The sequence below is a fragment of the Hyalella azteca genome, unplaced genomic scaffold (genome assembly GCF_000764305.2).
Source record: "Hyalella azteca isolate HAZT.00-mixed unplaced genomic scaffold, Hazt_2.0.2 contig14089, whole genome shotgun sequence".
NCBI classification, from domain to species: domain Eukaryota; kingdom Metazoa; phylum Arthropoda; class Malacostraca; order Amphipoda; family Hyalellidae; genus Hyalella; species Hyalella azteca.
This window is the reverse complement of record NW_025943988.1, coordinates 1228320-1254844: the sequence shown is the minus strand read 5'-3', so window position 1 is coordinate 1254844 and position 26525 is coordinate 1228320. Positions and strand designations below refer to the sequence as shown.

Sequence of the window (26525 nt, the reverse complement as noted above, 5' to 3'; positions counted from 1 at the left end):
TCATAAGGTTGATGAATCTCGTGGTACTAGAGCAGTTAATAATCAGTCAGAATTGGAATTTCTGAGCAAAGCCATTCTTCTTCTGGCTTGCCATAAATTGGCCTTCACAACGATGAAATTTGGTTCAATCGACCTTCACACCAGCAGCTTCACCTAACGCAGTAAGGATGGTGATGTGTGTGTCTGTCTGCCCTCTCTTTTATCCACGAGACGCAGGATTATCAAGAAATTGCCTTATTTTTTGTTTAATGAGTGCAAGTTAGTAAAATATTAGATCCTTAGTTTAAAAAGCTCTATATTACACAGAAGAGAATTTATTTTGAACGGAAATTACTTCAAGCTTCCAGGACCAACCATATTGTTTTCATTTTTTGTATATTTACGTATTTATTATGAAGGGAGGTGAGGCCCGGCATTCATGCCACGGGAGGAACAGACCACAACAGCGCCTCATAGCTGCCACCGACCAACAGCGCCGCAACGTGGCGGACAGGTTATTTAGTTTGCTCCTATGAAGTTAGATCTCAAAATAAATAATTCCGTCAATAATTTGATGATGGCAAATATTCAATTTCTTCCCGTTCTTCGTATATGCGTCCGATTATTCGCAGCTAATATTGAACAAATCCATGACCATGGCACAGTTTCCACAAAATAACAAAACAAAACACGATAAAATCCTGCACCAAAGTTAGAATAATATTACAACTATAATGCTGAAAGAGAATAATCGCAGGATTTCAGGTAACTAAAAGCGAGGGAAAACTTAATATCGTGCATGTGTACGGTATGAATTACCATTTTTCCGCACAAACGTTCGTCATAGTTTCTTAAAACACCGGCTTAATAGCTGTTATGTACTCAGTATTAAATTTGATAATTAACATAGAAATCTCTGCTTATGGAAGCTTCGTATAATATACAAATGAACATTGAAATTAACATGGTCCATAACTGATGGCTTCGTGGAAGTATCGAATTGTCAGCTACGCAATTAAACTGAGACTACCCGGAGGTACAAATGCTTCTCTTCTCAAAGCATATCGATTATCCATTGCACAATAACAATTCTCCTTGAATTTCAGTGAATTCGATATCAACGGCTTGCTCACAATGATGCATATAGGAAGTATGAGCTAAAAATTCATGGCGAATCCTGACGGCTGACGCCAGATGTATTGGGCCATGAGCATTCGTCATATCTTCTTAAGGGGCATTGAATATAGTAGTTTACCACTCACACTCGGAGCAATTTTCATTTCACACATAGAAAACTTCCGTGGGTAAACTCAAGTATTTTTCAAAGAAAAAATTACCTTTTACGTTTGCTTGTAATGCCGAATGCCGATGACAACTTTGAAATAATCTTCAATTCTTCAACCATGATAATGAGAAAAAACGATATTTCATCAGCCTGCTTTCACTAAGAAAATGCTAGAATGGTACAAGCAAGGTACAGTCTATTATAATTATCTTAAAAGGCATTACAGAGAAGACACACTGCACACAGATATTGACATTCAAAATAAAAGAAGTCAAGTTTTAGTGTATGGAATTGTAAAATATGTATTTATGCTCGGTCAAATTTCCATCTGCCTCCCACTTATATCTAGAATATGATTGATTTTTCAGTATGTATTTGGTAAATGATTTGATGGTGTCTGTGCCGACATAAACATCATGGGCAGTCCTGACCTCCATGTTATGCAGCGCTGTTGTTGGGTGCACGCGCCCTGCCTGTTCCTGGCCAACGTCTCACCAAGCAAGTTTTAGTTTGTATAATTTAATTTAATAATGGTTTAACATATTTTCTACTTAAAATTAATTATGAACACTTTTTTCGTTATTATTTTACGTTTTTTATTATCAGTTTTATTTTTGGTTATATTTGTATATTATTAAGATCAGTATTTTTTCAATGCCATTTATGTATAGGATTGCTGACATTGTGAAGAGAAAACTCACGACTTTTACTCACTTAACACCGTACAACAAATGTAACTCACACAACTTGTCAAAATTACCGTACAACAATTTTATTAGAAATCTGAGTGGCGGCGAGCAAAATATGTTATCGCCTCTTGGAATAGTTTGTTACAACTTCTTCTAACCAACTAAACACTATTTATTATTTCTTGCAGCTTAATACAAATATAAGTTATATTATCGTGACGCTATATAATTCAACGGTGAGCACGCTTGTTGCAAGAGAATTAAGTTAGTATAAATAAATCGTCGTAATATCTAACGCAATAAATACCAATGGCAAGATATGCGGGGTCGCTTATGTTAGCCGCAGTTATGTGGCGCTGTTGCCACCTGTCGTCAGCGGCGGACTAAACCCAGCCCGCGTTACCCGTTGAAATGAATAATGTGACTCGTCGTCGCAGGTCGCATTCAGCGTTTCTGATGAATCTATTTATCCATAATAAATAAATTAGTGAACGGTTGATTATCATAGTAAGCATGGTTCATGGTTGTGAATGAGTATGAGTTGAAGTTTCCTGTTATGAACAATTTTGAGGTACGAATATGACTGGAACTAGCTCCTTTATTTCTAAATCATCAATTAAAACACTTCTACTTCATCCAAACTACTTCTAAATTATTTACGTTTTTTCTTCGCTTGCTCCATATTCATTAAGGAAGAACAAAGATTTGTTCATGTCAAGATAACCGCTTGTGTAATTAATTATCTATCTATTCAGATGTAATAGATACCAATTGCTCATCAAAGCGTTTTATGCTACATTAATCTGTTATATAAATAACTTCTCGTCGCTCAGGTGCACGTCTTGCAAAAGACATGCCCCCGGCAAACTCAGTTTAGCCCGGCAAAAAGACGTATCAGTGCTACGTGCAGAAAGCGTGCTACAATTGGACAATATGACCCATTTATTTTTCTGAACGTACAGATCACACCTGCATGGGTTGATTAGCGATCAAAAGATCGCGTTCAAGTGTGGCAATAGAGAAGAACTTTGTAGTGGCGAATAATTGAATTTAAATACCAGAAATAGAGTTTTGTCATACCTAGCATGCAATTGGTGCTACACTCAGATTAACAAGTGGAGTCTTTGTCCAAATAGTGACGCTCTTTCATCCTTGTGTGGGTCATCCTCATGCAGCTGTGCTGGGTAAAGAAGCCTATATAAATGCGGAGTTAAAGTAGTGTGTCACTATTTGAACAATATGACCAACTAATTTTTCTGAGTGTATGCTTGACTAAATGGAGAATGTGTAACGTAATAAGGTTTTTGAGTATATAATTTTAAAATATAACTCGGAGATTTTATAATATATTATATTTAACTTTATATTATATTACATTATTTTATATTGTACAATATTATATTCCATTATATTATATTATATCATACTGTATATTATTATATTTATAAAATATATATTAACTATGATAATTTATACATAAAAGAAATAAGTTATCATAATATATATATTATTTAATGGCCAGCCAGCTACAAACAACAATAACAAATCCAAACAATCAACAAAAAAAAAACACACTTGCTTGCTTTCTTGCTTGTCTACGCTCGGTCAGTAACTCAGATCACGCGAGGCTGTGCAGGTCAACAGCAACGCATAACTGCGCCCGACCTCCAGCGCCTGACGCGTGTGGCGCCTGGGGCCTTTAAGTTAGTTTAGTCAATAAAATTTGTCTTCCTATAATAGGTATAATTAATGATTTGAGTTCGAACACCTTTTTGGCTTTAAGCTTAATTAAAGCTTAAATTAAGGTTTAATTAATTAAATTAATTAAGCTTTAAGCTTAATTAAAATAATTTAATTACCTTATTAATAATAATTATTTTTATGCACAGTTATGGCTTATGGAGTAAAATGGAACACAACATTGGAAATCAGCAAAATAAATTTAACCATGTACAGACTAAATTTGTACTGTAATTCATTGTACATAATTTACTTTATCCCGTCATAGGCTATGATAATCGGTTGGTCTACCTTTAATATTTATGAATTACATTTAAAAATAACCAGTTCATTGACGTCGCTGCAGCTTACAATGGATAACTGAAGTAAGTTGAGAGTGGAGCGATGCGTTCACTGTTGAGTCTTGTAAAACTTAACTGAACATTTCAATCACGGGAACTTAGCGAAGTAAAATAATTAGTCAAATCAATTGACTTATTATTATCTGACATTCAAGAAATTTAGTACACTGCTATATGAAAACGAGTTTGGTTACACGATGGTAACGTTTGGTGAATATTTTTGAGTTACCGTTAGATAAAATGCTATGACTACAGGCACATTATCGATGAATAATGATTAACATTACTGAAAGTAACAAATATTTCCCACTATAAAGTTTTTTTTTACATCAAATGTGTTCCCGTTTTGATTATTGTAGAAAGCGCATACATGTTCTTTCTCATTTTATCACAGAGGAAGGAATACTATTCTGAAAATGAGATCGGGCGATGCTGTTTATCCTTTGATCCCTGGTAGGAGTGTTTGTACAATGATATAAAAAATTTTTGTGGCTCGATCGAGTCTTTCTTGGCATGTGACTCGTGAAACGCAGTATATTGCACGCACGTGTCCTCAGGCCCTGTAAAGTGGTTTGTCTCCAATGAAAGCAATAATTTTTAGCGCATTTTTTCATTTAAGGAAAAAAGGCACTATTGCGCTCGTCATGTCCGTCCGTGACGTGTCCGTCTGTGACTTCACGTTTTCGTCGACGAGAAAATGCGCTCTTTGTCACTCACTGCAGAGAGTACTGAGTATTTTATATTTTTTATGAATATATGTTGTTTCTCAACTCATCTGCTTTATATGAATATATGGTTTGTTTCCACTCAACCTATTTTATATGAATATATGGTACGTCTCCACTTGAATTATCTGTTTTATAAGAATATATTGTTTGTCTCCATTTAACTTATCTGTTTTATACGAATATATGAACGAACAAGCAGCTGTTTTATACGAATACATCATACATGGTTTGTTTCAACTTAACCTAACTACTGCTGAGCTTAGGTTAAGAATATATGGTTTGTTTCCACTTGACCTGTCTGTTCTATATGAGAGAACCAGTTCCTAGATGACTCTGCAGCCGGCGAAGGCTGCAGAGTATAACCAAACATATTTTGCTGACAAACAACGTCAGTACCATGTACACGATGTACCGTGCACGTGTACCGTACCAATCAATTTCCATTATACGCCGGCTTTGGCTGCTAAATTACTAGGTAATACTGGACACTAAAATATAAATTATTTCTTTTAAGAGGGTCCCAATAATTTATTAACGAACATTACTATCTTCATGATCTATACCCGATTGCTTCGTCAAAGTATCGAAGACTTACAACCAAACGGCTGTTCTATCATAACTACCTAAGATATTTGTAATTAAAACAGAATGTTAATAGGTCTTCGAATCAAGAAAATAAAATCGCCGTAAATGATCTTTGCAGGATCAAAAATACTACGGCAGGAAGTTCAGTAGTCACTCCCGCCAGGCGCAGTTATGTAGCGCTGTTGCTGTTTGGTCTTCAGCGGCGGACTAAACCGAGCCTGCGTTACCTGTTAAAAATAATGTGGGCACACCACCACCGTCCGTAGGCATGTTTTCTGAACCATTACTTCTCCGTACTACAATAGTGAACGGTAAATTATCATAGTAATTAAAGTTCATGGTTATGAATGAGTATGAGGGAATGCAGAGTCTACTGCCCGGGAGAGGAGTGTGAGAAAAGGCCGACAGGAAATTAATTACTTCACGTTCAATGGAGCAATAAGCTAATAGAGATACTCGTTACAAGCAATACACGTTATGTGGAGTAAACTTTACTAGAAATATTAGTTTCACAAAACCTTACATGGCGTACAAGCTAATAGAGTTACTTGTTATAAGCAATAACCCGTTATACCATATAATGAGGGTCAAGTACACAATGTAACGTTTGACGCCAGTACTTATTATATTATATTATATTATATTATATTATATTATATTATATTGACTCATGCTATATCTTCTTATAATTATAAAATCTAAATTAGTATAATTTATCGTAATATATTCATTATTCCATGGCCCAGTCATGAATAAAGAACACAAACGGTATTCAATCTCTTGAATGCCGTGCTTGTGTACTGTGCCAATTCATTGACATTATGCGTTCAAGTGTTCGCCACAGATGATATAGACGCTGGCTTTCGCTGCTAAAATACTCGATAGAAAATGGATAGTAAAATATAAATTATTGCTTTGAAGAGCGTTTCAATAATTTATTAACGAACATCACTATCTTCGTAATGTATGACCGATTGCTTAGTCGAAGTATCGAAGACTTGCGACCAAACGGTTCTAACGAGCATGAGTCGTATTGTTTGTTCATCCTGAACAATAATAGAAACAAGATGGTTTAGTCCGCCGCTGACGACCAGGTGGCAACAGCGCCACATAACTATAATAAATAGTATATATATATAGTGAGGAGTCAGTGTCAGGGGCCGGGCATTCAGGCCACGGGGAGAACAGACCACAACAGCGCCTCATAGCTGCCACCTACCAACAGCACAGCTGCGTGACCGACAGTTTATTTAGTACTGCCATGAAGTTAAAATAATCCCATCAATAATGTGAAGATGGCATTTATTCAATTTATTTACGTTTTTTTGTACACGCGTTCTATTATGCACAGCTAATATTGAACAAATATATGATGCAGTTTCTACGAAATAACAACTTAATTAACTAAACACGATAAAATCCTGCGCTATAGTTAGAATAATATTACGGCACCTATAATACTGAAGGAGAATAATCGCAGGTAATAATGTAACTAAAAACGAAGGGGAAACTTAATATCGTGCATGTGTACGGTATGAATTACCAATTTTACGCACACGTGTTGGCCATAGCCTTACCCGAAGGTACAAAAGCTTCTATCCTCAGAGTATATCAACAATCTATTGTATAATAACAATTCTCCCTAAATTTCAGTGAATTCGATATCAACGGCTTGCTTACAATGATGCATATAGGAAGTATGAGCCAAAAATTCATGAGCATTCGCCATATCTTCTAACGGGGCATTGAATATAGTAGTTTACCACTCACTCACGGAGCAATTTTCATTTTTCACATAGAAAACTTTCATGTATGAACTCAAGTATTTTTTGAAGAAAAAATTTATCTCTCCATTTGCTTGTAATGCCGATGACAACTTTGAATTAATCTTCAATTCTTCAACCATAATAATAAGAAAAAAACGATATTTAATCGGCCTGGTTTCACTATCTAAATGCTACAATGGTACAAGCAAGGTACAGTCTATTATAATTATCTTAAAAGGCATTACAGAGAAGACACACTGCACACAGATATTGACATTCAAAATGAAAGAAGTCAAGTTTTAGTGTATGGAATTGTAAAATATGTATTTATGCTCGGTCAAATTTTGATCTGCCTCCCACTTATATTTAGAATATGATTCATTTTTTTCAGTATGTATTTGGTAAATGATTTGATGGTGTCTGTGAGGACTTAAACATCATGGGCAGTCCTGACCTCCATGTTATGCAGCGCTGTTGTTGGGTGCACGCGCCCTGCCTGTTCCTGGCCAACGTCGCATCAAGCAAGTTTAGTTTGTATAATTTAATTAAATAAGGTTTAAATTTAACATATTTTCTACTTAAAATTAATTATGATAACTTTTTTCGTTATTATTATTCCACGTTTTTTATTATCAGTTTTATTTTTGGTTATATTTGTATATTATTAAGATCAGTATTTTTTCATTGCCATATGTGTATAGGATTGCTGACATTGTGAAGAGAAAACTCACGACTTTTACTCACTTAACACCGTACAACAAATGTAACTCACTCACCTTGTCAAAATTACCGTACAACAATTTTTAGTAGAAATCTGAGTGGCGGGGGAGCAAAATATGTTATCGCCTCTTGAAATAGTTTGACCCAACTTCTTCTAACCAACTAAACACTATTTATTATTTCTTGCACCTTAATACAAATATAAATTATATTATCATGGCGCTATATAATTCAACGACAAGCATGCTTGTTGCAAGAGAATTAAGTTAGTATAAATAAATCGTCGTAATATCTAACGCAATAAATACCAATGGCAAGATATGCGGGGTCGCTTATGTTAGCCGCAGTTATGTGGCGCTGTTGCCACCTGTCGTCAGCGGCGGACTAAACCCAGCCCGCGTTACCCGTTGAAATGAATAATGTGGACTCGTCGTCGCAGGTCGCATTCAGCGTTTCTGATGAATCAATTTATCCATAATAAATACATTAGTGAACGGTTGATTATCATAGTAAGCATAGTTCATGATGAATGAGTATGAGGTTAAGTTTTCTGTTCTGTTTATGAGTAATTTTTGAGGTACGAGGAAGAGTAGAGAGAGAACTGGCGGCGGCCTTCAGGACCTTCTTAATTTTTATGCGTAATCGAACGGTATTAATTTTATTTCTTTTTCCTAAATAATTAAAACTCTTTTACTTCATTCAAACTACTTCTAAATTATCTACTTTTTTTCTTCGCTTGCTCCATATTCTTTAAGGAAAAACAAAGAATTGTTCATGGCAAGATAACAACCTCTTGTATGTGCATAATTAATTATCAAGTCAGCTGTAATCGATAACAATTGTTCATCAAAGCGTTTTATGCTACATTAATCTGTTATATAAATTACTTCTCGTCGCTCAGGTGCACATCTTGCGTATTCAGACACTCAGAGAAAAGCGTGAGAATATTTACAAATAACGATACACTTTTCGCCCCAGTGTGTCTGTCTTCCTGACACAGTTTAGCACCGCAAAAGGACGTATCAGTGTTTTTCCATGCATAAAGTGTGTTACAATTGGACAGTAAGACCCATTGATTTCTTTGAATGTACAGATCGTCCCTGTAAAGAGAGAGTGGCAATATAAGATCGCGTTCAAGTGTGGCAATCGATAAGAACTTTGTAGTGGCGAATAATTGATTTAAAATACCCAAACTAAAATATTGGCATACCTTGCATGCACCTGCTGCTACAATCAAATAAATGAGTGAGTTCTTGTCCAAATAATTATGTACTCTTAGCCTTGTGTGGTCATCCTGATACAGCTGTGCCCGGTAAAGTAGAGCATCATTGCGGTGTGAAGAAAGTGTCACTAATTGAACAATATGACCAACTACTTTTTCTGAGTGTAGGCTTGACTGACTTATTGGAGACTTTGTGACGTTTATCAGTGTACACAGAACATGTGTGACGTATTTAGGTTTTTCTGTATATAATTTTACTATATAATTCAGTGACTTTATAATATAATATATAATATTAGGTTATATAATATTATACTATATATATTACTATATCTTAAAAAATTCTAAATTATTTATGTATAATAATTTATAATAACATATTTAGTATTCAATGACCATCCAACAACAAACAAGCAAGCAAACAAACCACTTTTCTCTGCTGGCTGGTCGTCTCAGCTCGGTCGGTATTCCACATCACGCGAGGCTGTCCAGTTAAACAGCAACGCATAACTGCGCCCGACCTGCAGCGTCTGACGCGTAGCGTCGGGGGCCTCTAATTTCTTAAAAGGTTGTCTTCAATAAAACATTTCTTCCTAATGCTACGATGAGCTCTAAAAATCATGCAATTTATGAGCGAAAACTTTGTTAATGTCTGGGGCAAGATTTTGTGCCTCGTGACTTGTTCGATATTTCTATCTGAGCCTGAGGACTGGGAGTCGTTACTCAATTTTGTAGGGGATAAGTAAGACTCCATCTGTCTAGAGAACTTATCTTGATACGGGGTGGCAATACATGAGAGTTACATTAGAGATATAGGCTATGACGGCGACCGTTAACCGGAGTAACTCTAACGAATGTTACATGGCTGCGTACTTGTCAGTTACTGGGGCCTTACTAAGGTTCCCAGCTCTTTTTATAGAATCATGGCTTCCGCCCACTGCTGAGGTCTTGATCGCGTGATGTGTCACGTGATGTTGTCCAGACGCTGACTCAGGTCTAGTACTTTTGCATCAATTTCTACTATGCCTAGTTAATATTACATCTCAATTACAGAACATCTAATCCTATAATATAATTAGAATGAGACGCTTGCTTGACACCGGACATTAACATCATTTATGAAGACATCTATCTGGGCTTGAACAAGATATGTTGAATGGATTACTTTTTACGTGGTGCAATATTCATAGTTTCCCAGAAAACAAGTTTCCTACTTAATAACAAACCCCATAACGTAAGATTTCACGAGTGATTAGCACAATGTCATGAGCACCAACATGATGCATAGGTTGTAATTTAACACGGCATCTTGTTAATAATTACCCAATTAATTATAGTTATTATCATGCGTCACCTTCCCCCGAATACCTGACTCCCTCTTGGGAATTTCATCTTATAACAAAAATTTCTTTCATTATTCGTAAGCCTTTTAATCGGCTATAATTTATTAATGATAGGAGTTCGGTATCCCTTGCAGCTTGAAGCTTTCGATAAAATTAATTAACCAAAAGCAATCACACGTTATACTAATGACGGTCTTAGTCCCATTCATTATTTTCTTCACATGTATAAATAAGCGTCTAATAGTGTAACCTCATTGCCATCCATGCACGGAACGTTTAACGCAACAGCTATTTACACGATGTAATATGTATCGTCAGTACCATGCACACGATGTAACGTTTAACGTCAGTATCATGTACACGATGTAACATTTGACGTCAGTGCCATGTACACGATGTAACGTTTAACGTCAGTACCATGCACACGATGCAACGTTTAACGTCAGTATCATGTACACGATGTAACATTTAACGTCAGTATCATGTACACGATGCAACGTTTAACGGCATTACCATGTACACGATGTAACGTTTAACGTCAGTACCATGCACACGATGTGTTGTTGTAATTGCCCATCCTGGTAGTGGCAACTAGGTAAGGGAGGGGGTGATAGGTCAGTTTTTCCGGGCACTTGGTGCCACTGGTAGTTCCACGACCATCACTGGCTCGCTGACCCGCCAGAACCATTTTTGCATTACACAACACCCTGGACAAGCCAGGTACTCATTTATCATTTACTCATTTATACTCATCATTGGATGAATGGCTGAGTTGACCATGAGCTGAGCTTCCCGGTAGAACTTTGTCCTCAGTGGGACTCGAACCCGGGAGCTGGGTGCGAGCGACAGAGTCTCTCACCACTGCACCACCACAGCTCCTATGGTCCATTACTGTAATGGTCCATTACATCAAGGGCAGTGGTGGTCTTCGGCAGGCGACCCTCAATAAAACCTTTCTTCCTAATGCTACGATGAGCTAGAAAAATCATTCAATTTATGAGCCACATTATGTTAACAGCCTTTATGTGGTCCCCTGAGGACAAGTTCCCCATTTAATAACAAACCACATCACGCAAGATTTCATGAGTGATTAGCGCAACGACTAGAGCACCAACATGATGCAAAGGTTATAATTTAACGCGGTATCCTATTAACAATTACCTAATTAATTGTAGAAATTATCGTTCGACACCTTTCCCCAGTTACTTGACTACCTTTTGGAAGTTTCTCCTCATAATGAATCGCTTGTTGCATGAAACTTACGATAAAATTCTTTAATTAAGAAAAATATCTATGTGTTTATGCACAATTTTGGCTAATGGAGTGAGATGGGAACACGTCAACATTGTAAAATACCAGAGGTGGGCAGTAGCGACCGCTACATTTTAAGTAGCGGTAGCGGTAGCGCCCGCTACATATTTAGGCAGCGATACGAGGTTTTGCCGCTACAGCGCTACCGTAACATTTATAGATAAAGCCTTTAAATTTTACTTAATAGTATTCAATATTATTTCAACCAGCTGTTACTAGTGTCAAAATGTTAGTTGTTACTTGTCAAGTTGTTACCAGTGAAAGCGCAGCCGTGCACCACCAATTTTGTGCACCAAGATCGAAGCCCTGAATCGAACGCCTTGGATTTCTCCGGACATCCACCAATCAGCCGTGAACCACTCGGCTTTGTCCACCTCCGGCCTGGCATAAAACCTGCCGTGCACCACCAGGCCGCGGATCGAATATGACTTCCGGGCGTCGCTAAATTACGTAATTTTACGTTCACCGTATCTAAGGTTAGGTTTCAGATAGCAAAGTTCTGTTCCAAAATTTATCGTCCTTCGACGAGTGGCCGTTCGACCGAGGGCTGGTTCGACCCACGGCTTAGATACGGACGGCTTGAAGTGTTGAAGGCTACGTTCCGGAAGGCAGGAATCATGATAGTCAATTACATCCTGGGCAGTGGTGGTCTTCGGCAGGCGACCCGTTACCAGTTACCACTCACAGGTATTTTTTCATGTTTCAGTTTGCTTACAGTTATTTTTATGTTTCATCTTCCCTACATGGATGTCTACTTTAATCTACCAATCTCAAAAATAATCCACATATATATACAAATAAAGGACTGATTTTTATATGTATATGTGGATAATTTTTGAGATTGGTAGATTAAAGTAGACATCCATGTAGAGAAGGTAAAACATAAAAATAACTCTAACTTTTATTTACTGTATCTAACCCGTACTAGTTCGGTTAGGTTAATTGCAAAAATATGTTTATTGCAATTGTTTGAACAATATAATATTGCATTGATATGTTTTGAAAATGTTTTATTATCAATAAATGTTTATGAGTAAATCCCAAGAGCAGAACAATGAATATTTAGAGATTTCCAATAATTTTGGCCATTGTAGCGGCTAATGTAGCGGCGCTACATTTTACTGTAGCTGTAGCGGTAGTGCTCGCTATAATCTAGTGGGTGTAGCGGTAGCGGTAGCGGTAGCGCCCGCTACATTTAGTCTTATTACAGAGCTGGGCAGCGCTACTTGGAAATGTAGCGGCGCTACCGCTACCGCTACATGCTCTAAATGTAGCGGGCGCTACCGCTACCGCTACATGCTCTAAATGTAGCGGGCGCTACCGCTACCGCTACATGCTCTAAATGTAGCGGGCGCTACCGCTACTGCTACACCCACTAGATTGTAACGGGCGCTACCGCTATCGCTACAGTAAAATGTAGCGCGCTACATTAGCCGCTACAATGGCCAAAATTATTGGAAATCTCTAAATATTTATTGTTCTGCTATTGGACAAGGTTTGACTTATATATGGGAGGGGGAGGAAGGTGGGGGGGGGGGTAAAAATGTGAAAAAAATGGGAAGAACGCGAAAAAAACGACGAGGAAAATAAAAAATCGGGGCTCTACAGTCGCTAGATATTGTTGTTACAAATCGAATGATATGTGTCTCGACATTGAAGCATGTGATTTGCAAAAGTTATAAACTTTTTAGAGTACCCCTTATTTGCCGTTTTCTATTAATTCCACGTTTTCTTTCATTTTTTTAAATTTACATGAACAAAAAGGTCTTAGATTTCTGTTTTACATATGTGTACCAAGTTTCAAAACGGTCCGTCTGTAAACAAAAAAGTTTTGTTGGAGGGTAGCCGGTCCCCTTAAGTAAAATCTAAGGCTTTATCTATAAATGTAGCGGTAGCGCTGTAGCGGCAAAACCTCGTATCGCTACTTAAATATGTAGCGGGCGCTACCGCTACCGCTACTGAAAATATAGCGGCCGCTAGTAGCGGCCGCTACATGTAGCGCGCTACTGCCCACCTCTGGGCCAAATTAGTATGAAACTATGTTGACTAACATAGGTAAAAAGACGCATATTAAATATTTATTTATTATTATACATAAAAAATAGATATCACAACATTATAAGTTAAGTTTTTTATTATTTTCAACAATAGATAAATTCGGAGCTTCTTTCCCTTTAGCTTCGTAGATTTCAACTTTATCTTCAGGTTCTTTGTAAAGTTCGACTTCTTTGCTGTATATGAAGACCACGATATCTCCTATAATTGACAGAAGCATCAGACCTGTTAAGAAATAAACAAAGAGAGATTAAAACACTCCAGGTCCGCACTATAAAAATTTACATTAATGCAAGCAACGGCTGATTTCTCGTCTACGATTTGTGAGTTTAGATTGAAATGCCGTCCATTATTGGCTGACGGAGTTACTAACATGTTTGTATCTTTAGAGAAAGACATCAATCCTGGGACACACAATAAAAAATAGTCACGTGCGCGTAACTCTTCTTGACAGTATGCCCCAGGATGTAAGCCTTATTCGGAGTGACAAATATCATTATGCGTCCTGGAACATAACATATATTACTGGACCATAAACAATGTACAGGAAAAATTAAAATATTTATTATTTTCTTTTCGATTGCTTATACTATTAATTATCTTACTTATATTAAGTAAGACTCACTTCCTGCCACGAGGTGCATCAATAATCTGAACTTGTCCGAGTCGTAGAGCCAACAGTTGCCGCGCTGTCCGCATTTCCTGTCCCACATCATACACGCAGAGTCTGTGAACGACTCACTTATAAGCATTTACATCGGAAAATTAAAGATATTGTAGAACAACAATATGTAGTAGAATACTAGGGATTAGGAGAACGCTAGTATATAGTATAAGAAAATAAGATGCAGTAGAACAATAATAAAATTGTATTATGATTGTAACAATTTCAGCTACTTCGATCGTTCAGTTTAATGCCATTGTGTAATTGGAAAACGATATTTTTGTAGTTCAATTGAGTAAAATACAACTCAAACATCAATTAATACATGTATTCTATAACTAAATTATGATGAATTATTATTTATAAACAGGAGTGAAAGTAAAATGAATCATCACATAGTCACGCTGTAATAATTTAATAGGGGAAAAATCCTACAGAATTATAAAATTGGGAAAAATTGTAAAATCATTCGGGAATGTTCTAAAATGATCGCAGAAAAATCAGTGAGTTAAATTGGTTACTAAAATCTGTGTGTATAACATAACATAACATAGTGATGTCGGCGCTGAAGTGTAGGCCTGATGTGGCCTGTCGCCGATTCTTTTCCTTTTCGTGCCTTGTTCATAGATCTAAACTCGTGTCATTTGACCGGATCTTTTCATGACTGGCGATAGTTTGAAGTAGCTACTAGACTTCCACCGGGTTCGATAAGGAGCTAAAGCCCAGTTAACTAAGCTGTCAAGATCATCTTGCAATTGCGCTTTATTTGACGCATTCTTCACTGTATTATAAACTTTTGTGTCGTCGGCATACATGGAGCACACGCTGGACACTACTTCCGGCAGATCATTAATAAAAGCAACGAACAAAATAGGCCCCAGGACGCTTCCTTGTGGCACGCCACTGCGCACTGATGCCCAGTCTGACACGGTTCCGTTAATACTGACACGTTGTCGTCTACCTACAAGAAAATCTCTGATCCATTGGAGTACGTTTCCCTCAATCCCCAAGGATTTCACTTTACGCAACAGCCGCTCATGCGGAACACTGTCAAATGCTTTGGCAAAATCGAGGTACCATGCATCCACTGGCTCCCTTTCGTCCAGCAGGCGAGTCCAATCGTTCAACGTAGATAATAAGTTAGTGGTGCAGGATCTGCCGGCAATAAAACCATGTTGACAATCTGATATGAGATGGTGAGCAGTCAAGTGATCGATAATCCTATCCCTCACAACAGATCCATCAGCTTACAAACAACACTTGTCAGACTAACAGGGCGATAGTTGCCGGGGCTGCTTTTGTCACCTTTTTTGAACAATGGTGTTACTTGAGCTTCTTTCCAGTCGGACGGCAAAGTACCTTCGTTCAAGGTTTTTTGAAAGAATACTGTCAATGGGCCGGCCAGAACGGATGCTAATTCTTTGAGCAATCTGGGATGGAAGCCGTCTGGTCCACATGACTTGTTGGGATTTTGAGCTACCAGGCGCTTGAGAACCTCTTCTTCGTGTATTTCAAAACATGTTAACTTCGAGCCGACTGGGCGCTCCTCAATATCTGGAATACTGTTGCCTTGATTGTGTTGGAAAATTGATGGGTATCATTAAAAATTGTTTAAAATCCTTTTGCATTAGTCAAATTCGTTAAAAAATCAGTTTTATACTTATTTCGCGCCTTTTAATTTTCAACTTCCCAACAACGGCGCCCATAATGATGGGGCCCGGAATGAAGCCAAACAAACGGTACAAGACTGTAATGACGCCAAGTGCCAGCGCTTTATCTCCTTCATAAACAGACCTGCGCACGCAAATATATATATTAATATATTTTGTAAATTTATATATCCACTTATCCGGACTTTAATTATTTTATTCTAAATTGCAAAAAAGGTAAAAATAAACTGACCTGGCTAGACCTAACCCCTGTTGATTGGTCTCTTGCAACGTAAAAAAAGGATTTTATTCACACCTAACCCTAACTCAAACCCTAAACTAACTAGTTTTTTGTTTTTTTTTTGATGTCCGGTAGTGTAGTTCATTGATTTTTGCGTCCGGTTTTCAAGCACAAATTAATTGCAGAGTACACAACCGGACGCGATTTTGTCCGGGATTGTAACCCTTGTCCGGTAATGTTACCAATTCTGTCCGGCTATTTTTAGACTTACATATTTTATAATACATATATATAGATATATTGATCGTAAAATGATATATACCGGGAGACTACGGATGGATAGGTAATAATTTACGATACTGCATGGACTACTAGCTCTACAGCATTATTTATTGCACATTACTTACTTCCTAAATTTATTCATCTATAACAGTAAAAGTTGTTATAGAGCCGGAATTATTCTAAAATTCATTCTACATAAAAAACATCGCCTTAATATGAGTGAATTACTCATTTCACAATTGAAATAACGAATTGTTTATTCCCGTAAATCTCACCGCAGGAATACCATAGTGCCTCCCACGCTGCCAGTAGCAGTGATCAGTTTACTGACGATGGTGAGGCCGATGTAAGTGAAGAAACTCGAGCACTCGTTGGGACAGTAGCCGTCCGCGGCCCAGCCTCCTGACGAGGGGCTACCGTTCACAGGGGCGTTGTTGTAAACCAGCGACGACGACGCAGCGCTCGAGTCCTGTGAAAATGTTTTAACTTGTTTGGACGTTTTATAGCGCCGCATTGGGGTCCATGATAATTACTTATGAGTATTAATTAATTAATAACATCAAATTGCATTGATATTAAATTTTTTGGGCCCAGGGACAATTTTTGATAAGTAATATAACGTTTCTTACCCCACGAGTGAGTCCGTACATACTTTTTTAAAATGTACTTTAACTTTTATTTTCTATCACATTAAGGTCCTGGGAATATTTTTACAATGTGATTGAATTTCTCCCATTAAGAATATTTCTGCCAGGATCATATTTCAGCTAGAACGAGAACATATGTTAGGAACACATGAAATAAACTTTCTTTTCTCGAATATAATATAAAGTCGAAAAATTTAAATCCAAATTGAATGAAGGAGTCATGGCTTAATGACCTTTTCTTTTAGCGTAAGTATCGAGATAGGTAGAATAATGTCTTGATTTTAATTGTAAAGCATAGAGATAACTGTGAATTCCAACCATGATGTAAGCAAATATTCATTTCTTTCAAGAATGCCGCTTAAATTTAGAAAACTCTTTGTAATTGGCTTTAGAGTATTAATAATTTAATATGATTTTGCACAAAATTAATGGGAATAAATACGGGTCATCACAATTTAACGCTAGTATTCACTTACGAGTGTCTGTATAGAAATTAGCGGATCCGCAATGCACGCGCAGTCACCGTGGACCTGTATGAAAAAATTAGTACTCTCTGGGAATACTTCAATCATGGGTAATAGTTATTGGTTTACATAATTTAGAAATAACTCGTTTTAAATTATTATCGCCCTAAAACTTGTCAAGATGTCAATGCAATGCAATGTAAGGCACGAACATATTGTTCAAATGTACACAAATCTGCTCACCAGTTCAGAACCATTTTTCGACAGTGAAGTGCAGCCGGCATAGCAGGCAGAGTAATAAGTTTGTAACCCCTGGGAACACACAGGCTGGAACTTGGTACTGCACTCGCGAGACAGCGAACACACTCTGTGAACAAAAATATGCAGAAGAAATAAAAACGCATTCTGTGAACAAAACTGTACAGCTGAGAAGAGAAAACACTCTGGAAATAAAAATATGCAGCTGAAATGAGAATACAATCCGTGAACAAATATATGCAGCTGACATAAAAACGCATTCTGTGAACAAAACTGTACAGCTGAGAGGAGAATACAATCCGGAAATAAAAATATGCAGCTGAGATGCAGAAAATTAATGCATGGAGGTTAAAGGAATATATACTGTACACTGTACGACACTGCAATGATGCAAGCAGTAATATACAGAAACTATAGCAACACACTTTATAAGTTTTAATACGCGACAGTGATGAATGCAAATATTCATGGGGCCATAAAACATATCCAGTTCACTTATGGTTGTATACCGTTTACTCTTATGTTTAGAGTGAATATATTAATGACATATCTTGTTACTCGACATAATTAAATATTACGGCATAATTCTAGTGAAATTATTTCTAAAGATGTTCTACAAAGCTGAAAAATTTTTCAAAACTTTGTATCTAATGTTATTTATTATACAGAAAACGATTAGGAAGAATTAAACTCACCCTTCAATTCCGAGTATATTGACGCCAGGACACTTTACGAATGCAAGCGTGAACATAATAGAGGCCGACACTATTGTGACGAAGAAACTGTAGGCTGCAACATATCGCGCTCTTGGCTGCTTCCACTTCGTCACCACGCCACCAAGTATACTACCGAACACTGATGCTATCAAGCTCGTCACTCCTGCAGGCAGAAGGCTTACAGTGAAATGTAATAACATGAAGTAAAGAACCTGAGATGTGCTTTGCTTGAAGCGATCGATGAACGACGCGAACAAAGTTAAAAAACATTCAGCGTCAAACTTCCAACGACTAGAAGTCAGATGATAGATAATCTCTAAGATAATCATCGATCTGTCAGCTTTGAGGTAGTGTAGTAATCAGGAATGCGGTATCAGGATGAAGATTCACGTATCAATCTATCCAAGAGAAGTGGCTTCATTAGTTTAAGGAGACATTCGCTTTCTAAAGCAAAGTAATGAAAATTGTGTTAACTGTGTGTCTACCTAATAATATACACATATAACACGTGTGTCTTGGATGCAAAATTTTCCATACATTTCACTGACCGCTTGCTGTGAATGCTATGCTAATTTATTAATTATTATTAACATGAAGTCTGAAAATGGGATTTCAATTTTGCGCAGCGTAACTTCTACTATTATGTTAGGATAGTAAAATCCCTAGGATAATGAAAGTAATGAATATTTTGAATGCAAATCGTTAGATTTGCTAACAGGAAAGATACAAAATGATCGTTTCCTTGAAAATCTTATAAATCTGACCTGTGTAGAAGTTAGCTTCGCTGGCACTTATGTGGAACTGAGTTTCGATATACTTTGGCTCGAAACTCGAGTGCCCCGAGAAAGCGAGGACCACGCAAGCCGTGGCAAAGCAAGTGCCGATGTAGACCTTGTTACTGAACAATCTTTTCATTCCCGAAGGAAGTTCTGTGATGCATAAAAAATTTGCAATTTTTAGTGAAACAGGAGCAGCTTTCTAGTGAAACAGCTGCAGTTCGTAATTGTAGAACAACAGAAGACGATTCACAAGTAACAGAGTCCGAAATCATGGCAGACTTTTGATGGCACACGTTTTTTTTCAGGATGATAATTGATATGCTTCACACTATTTAATTCATCAGGTAAATTCGTTTAAGAAACTTTGACGTGGGAACAAAAAACAGCCAAATGATGAACGTGGGCACGATCCTGCGACTATCAGGAGAATAAATTTAGAAGGAGAATTACGATTGTCCAAAGCATTTCTTGACACTTTGTAAAACTTTTTTTTTTAAATGCAGCAAACACTATTCGTTTTAATCTCAAATCATTCGATGACACAGTATGGCTTCGTTATTACTGATTCAGTACTTATTAGTAGAAAATCAATATATTTACTGAATACATTCTGAATATTTTTATAAAATATATAGTAAATCTCAATAACAAATTTAGTGCATTTTATTAGTATTTTATCTGTTCACAATATTAGCCAGTTGTTGCTCTCAATGACGTCGCTCATTTAACGTTCTACAACTAATTTGGAATTGTTTTACGAATTTTTTCCGGAACCCGTATCTGGGATCATCAATGGATTTAGGTGATGAGATACTAGATTTTGAGTATCTCCGATGAGATACTCAAAATACGATTTTCACTGTTCCCTTTACCACGTTTTACTGCCGCTGGGATCGCCGCTCTCTGAAAGTCGCTTGCTCTCAAGTCTGTAACAATTTTGAACAATCTAACAATTTGTACAAATTTTACTCAACTTGATTTCGGTTTTTAACTTGTGTTTATCTAGCTCTTGCATTTGCAAGCCGCTTATTCTCAAGTCTGTAACTGAGTTTTTACAGCCCTTTGAAACTTTACAATTTTTACTTAACTTGTTTCAGTTTTATTGTGTTTTTTCTTTGGCTCTTGCATTTTATGATGGCTGGTCAGAGAGGAAAAAAATTAAATGAGATATGGAAAGATCGGGTTCCAAAGGCCGGATCCCTTGTGAATCAAGTCACGAAAAGTTCAAGAATCGGCAACAGGCCATGGGCCTATGTCTTCAACGCCGACACTTCTATTCTATTCTATTCTATTCTAACCGAAATTTGCACGCACGATTACTCACTTTTTAGGGAAGGCTTGGTATGCTTCTTCTTCTGCCGAGTGAGGTTAAGGTAATGGTCCACGGAAAGTACCTCACTATTCGGCGGATTTTCCATGATTTCCGCTCTTTCGAGTCGCTGGATTTGGGCTGCGAGGCTCGACGAGAGTTGCTTCGGAAAGAACATCAAAGAGAAACCCGATATGGCGAGTAGCGTCCCAAGGATCAGAAAACCTGATCATATACAAATTGAATTTGCTTACACAATATTATGGTCTAGACTCTAGCGCAACCTCTGCGTCTAATATGGAACTTCTAAGTAAAGTTAAGATTTCTTCAATATGTTGAATTTCTTATGGTTTTACTTCCCGGCTTATTTGTAACAAAATTGAACGTGATAGTACGATAACGCATTAATAATGAGATGGATTTGGCATGAGCATACAAGATTGGTCAATAATTTGGAAGTAATGGAACTCTAAATATTACGAACGTTCATGGTAAGAATTAACACTCCATCTAGCCACTCAATTTTTGCACCGTAATATAGGCTGATTCAAATGCATTCAATAATTAGAGAGACGTTTTAATCATTTCTAAAATAAAAAGTAAATGAATTTTTGAAGAGTTAGACGTTCTAATTTTGTCCACTGTTTCAGTAGTATTTTTTTATCATACTTAAAATAAGATTAAATTGTCTGTACGCTAACTGTGATTCTGGTTTTAAGTAACTGAAATGTAGAAAGTACAGTTCAATTTACACATTCAGTGTGGACAAAATTTGAATGGGACCACTGTACCCACTGAATAAGGCAACAAGCATAAGCTAAATCTATTTTCATATTCAGTGTGGACAAAACTGGAGTGGAATATACTGGAACTATTAGACTCACTGACACAGCTACCACGCGTAAGTTAAATTTATAGCATAGCATAGTGATGTCGGCGCTGAAGAATAGGCCTGATGTGGCCTGTTGTCGATTCTTGTATTTTTCGTGACTTGTCCACAGATCTAAAAACAGGTCTTTCGACCGGATTTGTATTCATATTCAGTGTATAAAACTGTAGCAGGATCTACTGGACCCACTAACCCAGCCACCAGGCCCCAAGCCAGCGCGGGTCCCGCCTGCTGATCTCTGGGTCGAGGCTCAGGTCGATCCAGTACGAGAGGCACTTGCTGCCCAGGAAGAAACCCATCACTGGACCCAGCATACGCCCCACCAACGCTATTCCTGCTCAATATAGTACAACAACCATAGCTCTTATTTAGTGCGTTTATATGGTTTCCAGTACATTACGGTAATATTGTCATACATTAACGTTTGGTCGATCGAGTAAGAAGGGCACTGGTTACCCAAAAAGAAGTCCATCACCGAGAATCATCGCTATTCCTGCGTAACCATAATAACCATAGGTATTATTCGATGCGTTTTTATTGTTTTCCGAATACTCCGTTAATTTATAAAAATTGTAATCAATTTTTTTTTTAAATGTTCCGAAAAAACGATTATTGATTACGTTTATATTGTTAGACGAGAACTTTCTGTTCAGTATGTCTATCATCATATTTGTGTTATAATTCATTTCCTATACGCCAGATCTCCGTACGGAGATCTGGCATTTTTTGATGAATCCTACGAAACAAGTTCAGTGAATAATATTTTTTAGCTCAAATTAACAATATTTGCATAAAGTATGGTTCTCAAAATATGTTAGATCTCCAGCTGGCACTACATGAGCAACAATATAATGTTTAGGACTACTCTTCCCCACTGAAAATTTTCTCGTATCTATGGGTACGCACACAGTGGAATCAGGTTTGCCCGCGCGGGCAACCTGCTCCAACCTGCCACAAGAATGAACATAGGATAATAATGTAAGTGTTCACAGTGAAAACCTGTACGAATAGGCTTCTGTATGCTATGGTTTCAACCTGCCACAAGAATGAACATAGGATAATAATGTAAGTGTTCACAGTGAAAACCTGTACGAATAGGCTTCTGTATTCTATGGTTTCAGACGCCAGCCTGAGCAGGTAACCAGCACGCTGGAAACCTGCTTTCACTGTGTACGTACCCTATGAACCTATTCTGCTGCCAATATATCCCGATCAAAGCGCTCAGTGTTGTTTTTTCAACGCCACTCGAGGCATGTTTGCAAGCAATGCATACATGTTTGCCCCAAGATGATGGTGAGACATAAAAAACTGGTCAAACTCTATAAAAGTTGATAAATCGAGGCTACAGGTTACATTAGAGAAGCTGATAACCTACCATAAGAAAACGTGATGATTATCCCCCTAACAATTAAGACAATTACTTCCAACCAAATTTGCCACGCAAACTAAACGAACCTATTACGAAACAGAATCCAAGGTGGGGGATATCCAAAACAACAAAGTTTCCTTCTAAAATTCCTGAATATGACAACAGGACTCCGTCCCAAAACCAGAACGGCCGTTGTCTGGTAAATCCGCTCTGATTGATCTGCATAATTTTCTTAGAGTCGAGATTCAGATGTCCTTAAACAGTGATCTTCAAAAGTGTGGGCATGACTGGTTATTGACCCCGTCAAGTCTCCGCTCCAGCATCATCCTCCAATGCCCACATCCACCCGCCACTTAGAACGAGATCAACGAAAAATAACTTTGCGATTTTTGTGAACAAGCACAATGAGTTGATCATGACGTACAATGAATTAAATGAAATACTGGTTCTCAGATTCGCATTAGCAACTCCATGTAAGATCACAGTACGCATTCAGCGAAGGTGTCGGACAAATTTACGGCTGGATTCGCAGCCGGTTTCGCGGCCGGTCACACGGTCAATCTCTAAATTCAATGACCAAGGAATATCTCCCAAAATAATGAGCGTAGCTCTATAAAATTTGGTACACGCACTCATTAGAACCTATCGTTGATGTTTAGCTCGTGAAATTTTTCTATTTCACCTTCATTCGTGACTTGTACAGCAATACGGACCGAAATTTGCAGTGACCAAGAAATTTCTTCTAAACTACTGAACAGATTAACACAACATAACATATCGATCTCGGCGCTGAAGTGTAGGCCTGATGTAGCCTGTCGCCGATCGTTTATAAAAGCAACGAACAAAATAGGCCCAAGAATGCTTCCTTGTGGCACGCCACTGCGCACTGATGCCCAGTCTTTTTTTTTAATTTGATTTGAAGACTTCGGGTATGCAGGTAGCACACCTCCCAGCCTGAGCACAACTCAGATTTTGATCACTCCACTTCACTTGTTGATTTCACTTTGTATTTCTCTTTCAGCACTTCCACCAACCAGTGTGGCAGTAAATAGTGAGGAAGATCAGGGGTAATTGGTTAACTTTGTTGGGTAAGATTTGGGGTAACCTATGATTTAAGCTGTTTATGGAAAGTGTGACGATACACCCCTTTTGCTAGCTACTGTCATCTATTCCGCATTTTTCCTCAGCTTTGAGGGTGAAAGAAAAGTAAGTATCTATAGTATCGGCGGGAAAAAATTAAAATTAAATTTTGTTCATCTTGAGACACTGAAATTCTGATAAAACGATATTGTAGGTATATTTCAACCATTTTCAACCCTTTATGAGGATATTTCGAATTTTCATCACGTTTGCAAGCGCTGAAGCCTATCTGTCGAATTAGCTCTACCTCCATTGCAGTTTCGATTGTTGTTAAGAGCGATCAAGACAAGTTCACGTTTGCTTCCACATTTTTTCTATGTTTTCATCGTATTTAATCTAACCCTCGGTCGAGGAGCTGTTCTGGACGCTGGACAGGAGTGCGGTGGCCAAGGCTTCGCCACCTGATCCGTAAATGAGGTGCGGAGATGCAGCGATGAAGCACGAGAGCGCTGAGTTGATCACCCCGAGCCCCATCCACCGCGGTCTGTCGCCGTAGCTGCCGTAGTAGGTGATTACGATGGACAGTAGTACCTGCGATACGTCGTTGCCAGCCAGGACGATGCCTGCAATGGCGAAATATGTCGCGAGACCAGAAGAGAAATTCCCAAGTATACGTCGTTGCCACATATGACGATGCATGCAATGCTGGGATATTCCGAGAGACTAGAATAAAAATTTTCAGTATACGTCGTTGCCAGCCAAGACGATGCATGCAATGGCTTAATAAATCAAGAGAATAGAAGAAAATTTTCAGTATACGTCGTTGCCAGCCAAGATGAAGCCTGCTTTGACAATATTAATATCGTTTACGATTAAAACTTAAAATGTGGACGATACTTGAAGCTTTGGTAACACAAAGCCAACTTGGGCAATGAAATATGGTCTAAAATGCAGTGTAAATTAAAAAAAACATCGATCAATTTTATTCTTAACTCAAAATCCAGCTAATTAGAAAACTATGCTTATGTTCGATCATCTAATTATTCGACAGAAAATTCAAGCTTAACTGTGAACTGAAAATATGAAATGAAAGAACGATCAGGTTCCTCAAACAATGAATCAATAATTAGAGTTCAACATTTTCACTCTAGTATTGGCGCTAAATTTTTCATGACCACCTGAAATTGATATAATAAACATTCTCCTCGAATGAGTTCATCATATTGCCTGAAGTTCATCTAATTGCCTCAGGTTCACTTATATGCACTCACGAAGAAAATCTATGAAAACCATTAAACTAAGGCAATGGTTTGGTAACATATAAAGAAGCCAGTATTTAAAAAATGCTCACCAGTTTGTTTGCTGCTCATGTCGAACCTCTTCTCTACTGTAGATATCACAGAGACAGTGTACGTAAAGAACATGCCCATCAATACGCCCACGATGTTGTATATTAACATGTAGATCTCTTTACGAGCCAGCATCTGCACAAGTTTGATAACCATTCAAATTTATTACAAAAAAAACTTTCTTTCATTCCCAAAATTTTTTTGGAAAACGTAATAGATTCGTTACATGAAACTGTTTAGTCCACAAGACAATTCTAAAAAATTGGTATGCCGCCTCTGTATTACACTGTAACAGATAGAAAAATCAATTTCTCAGCACAACACACAACGTTGAGAAAAATGCTCATTTCTACTGTTGAGAGTGAATATTACATATTAGAACTAAGCATTGTGATTCATTGCTTGTTCATTTAAACATGCATAAACTTTTGAATTCGGACATCAGCACTGAAGATTTTAAGTGTTCTTATACCTGTAGGAAGTTCGGCTTGCAGGGACCCAAGCCGCACTTGATGTCATCCAAGTCCATGTCAAGAAGAAATTGCTGCTCAGGTGAGAGAAAATAAATAATTTTGAATTGAAGTACAAAAATTATCAATGATGTATCAACGTAACCTGAATTTTTAATTTTTACACTTGTAACCTTTGCAAAGATTGTTTACGCATCGGTCTGAACAAAATTTTTGTTTCGGTTCCAATACAAAAATTGATTAAAGGGAATTTTTATCGGTGAACCTATACATAATGTTGTATGGTCATTTTAATTTCATATTAGGAATATAATAAAAAAATTATTTATATTTTCATTTAAATAAATCCATTTTAATTTAAATTATTACCTTTATTTCCATCTTCGACCTTCCCTCAGCCTCCTGGTCGTCCTCAGCGCCCTCGGCTGGGCTGGGCGGCAGCGCATCCAGCATGGCGTTGCTGGCCGTCAGAACGCTCCCGTCCATTGTTTATAATAATATCGAATGTAGTGAAATTTTTATTATTGCTACAGTAACTGATTAGAATTATAAAATAAAATACTAGGTTTCTAATGCTTACATTCCATTCCATATA

General features: G+C 37.5%; 1 protein-coding gene across 1 annotated transcript; it reads right to left on the bottom strand.

The window, feature by feature from the left end:
* Positions 1 to 13825: 13825 nt before the first annotated feature.
* LOC108675222 (solute carrier organic anion transporter family member 74D-like) lies at positions 13826 to 26421 on the bottom strand. The gene is made up of 14 exons (XM_047883944.1): positions 26300 to 26421; positions 25933 to 26004; positions 25463 to 25595; positions 24513 to 24734; positions 21856 to 21996; positions 20789 to 20998; positions 19450 to 19614; positions 18665 to 18848; positions 17955 to 18078; positions 17724 to 17777; positions 16876 to 17069; positions 16121 to 16222; positions 14390 to 14493; positions 13826 to 13989 (listed from the first exon to the last, which is right to left on the bottom strand). Exons 1-14 carry the CDS (start codon positions 26414 to 26416, stop codon positions 13826 to 13828), a joined length of 1986 nt encoding a protein of 661 aa, XP_047739900.1. The 5' UTR covers positions 26417 to 26421.
* Between the last annotated feature and the right edge of the window lie 104 nt (positions 26422 to 26525).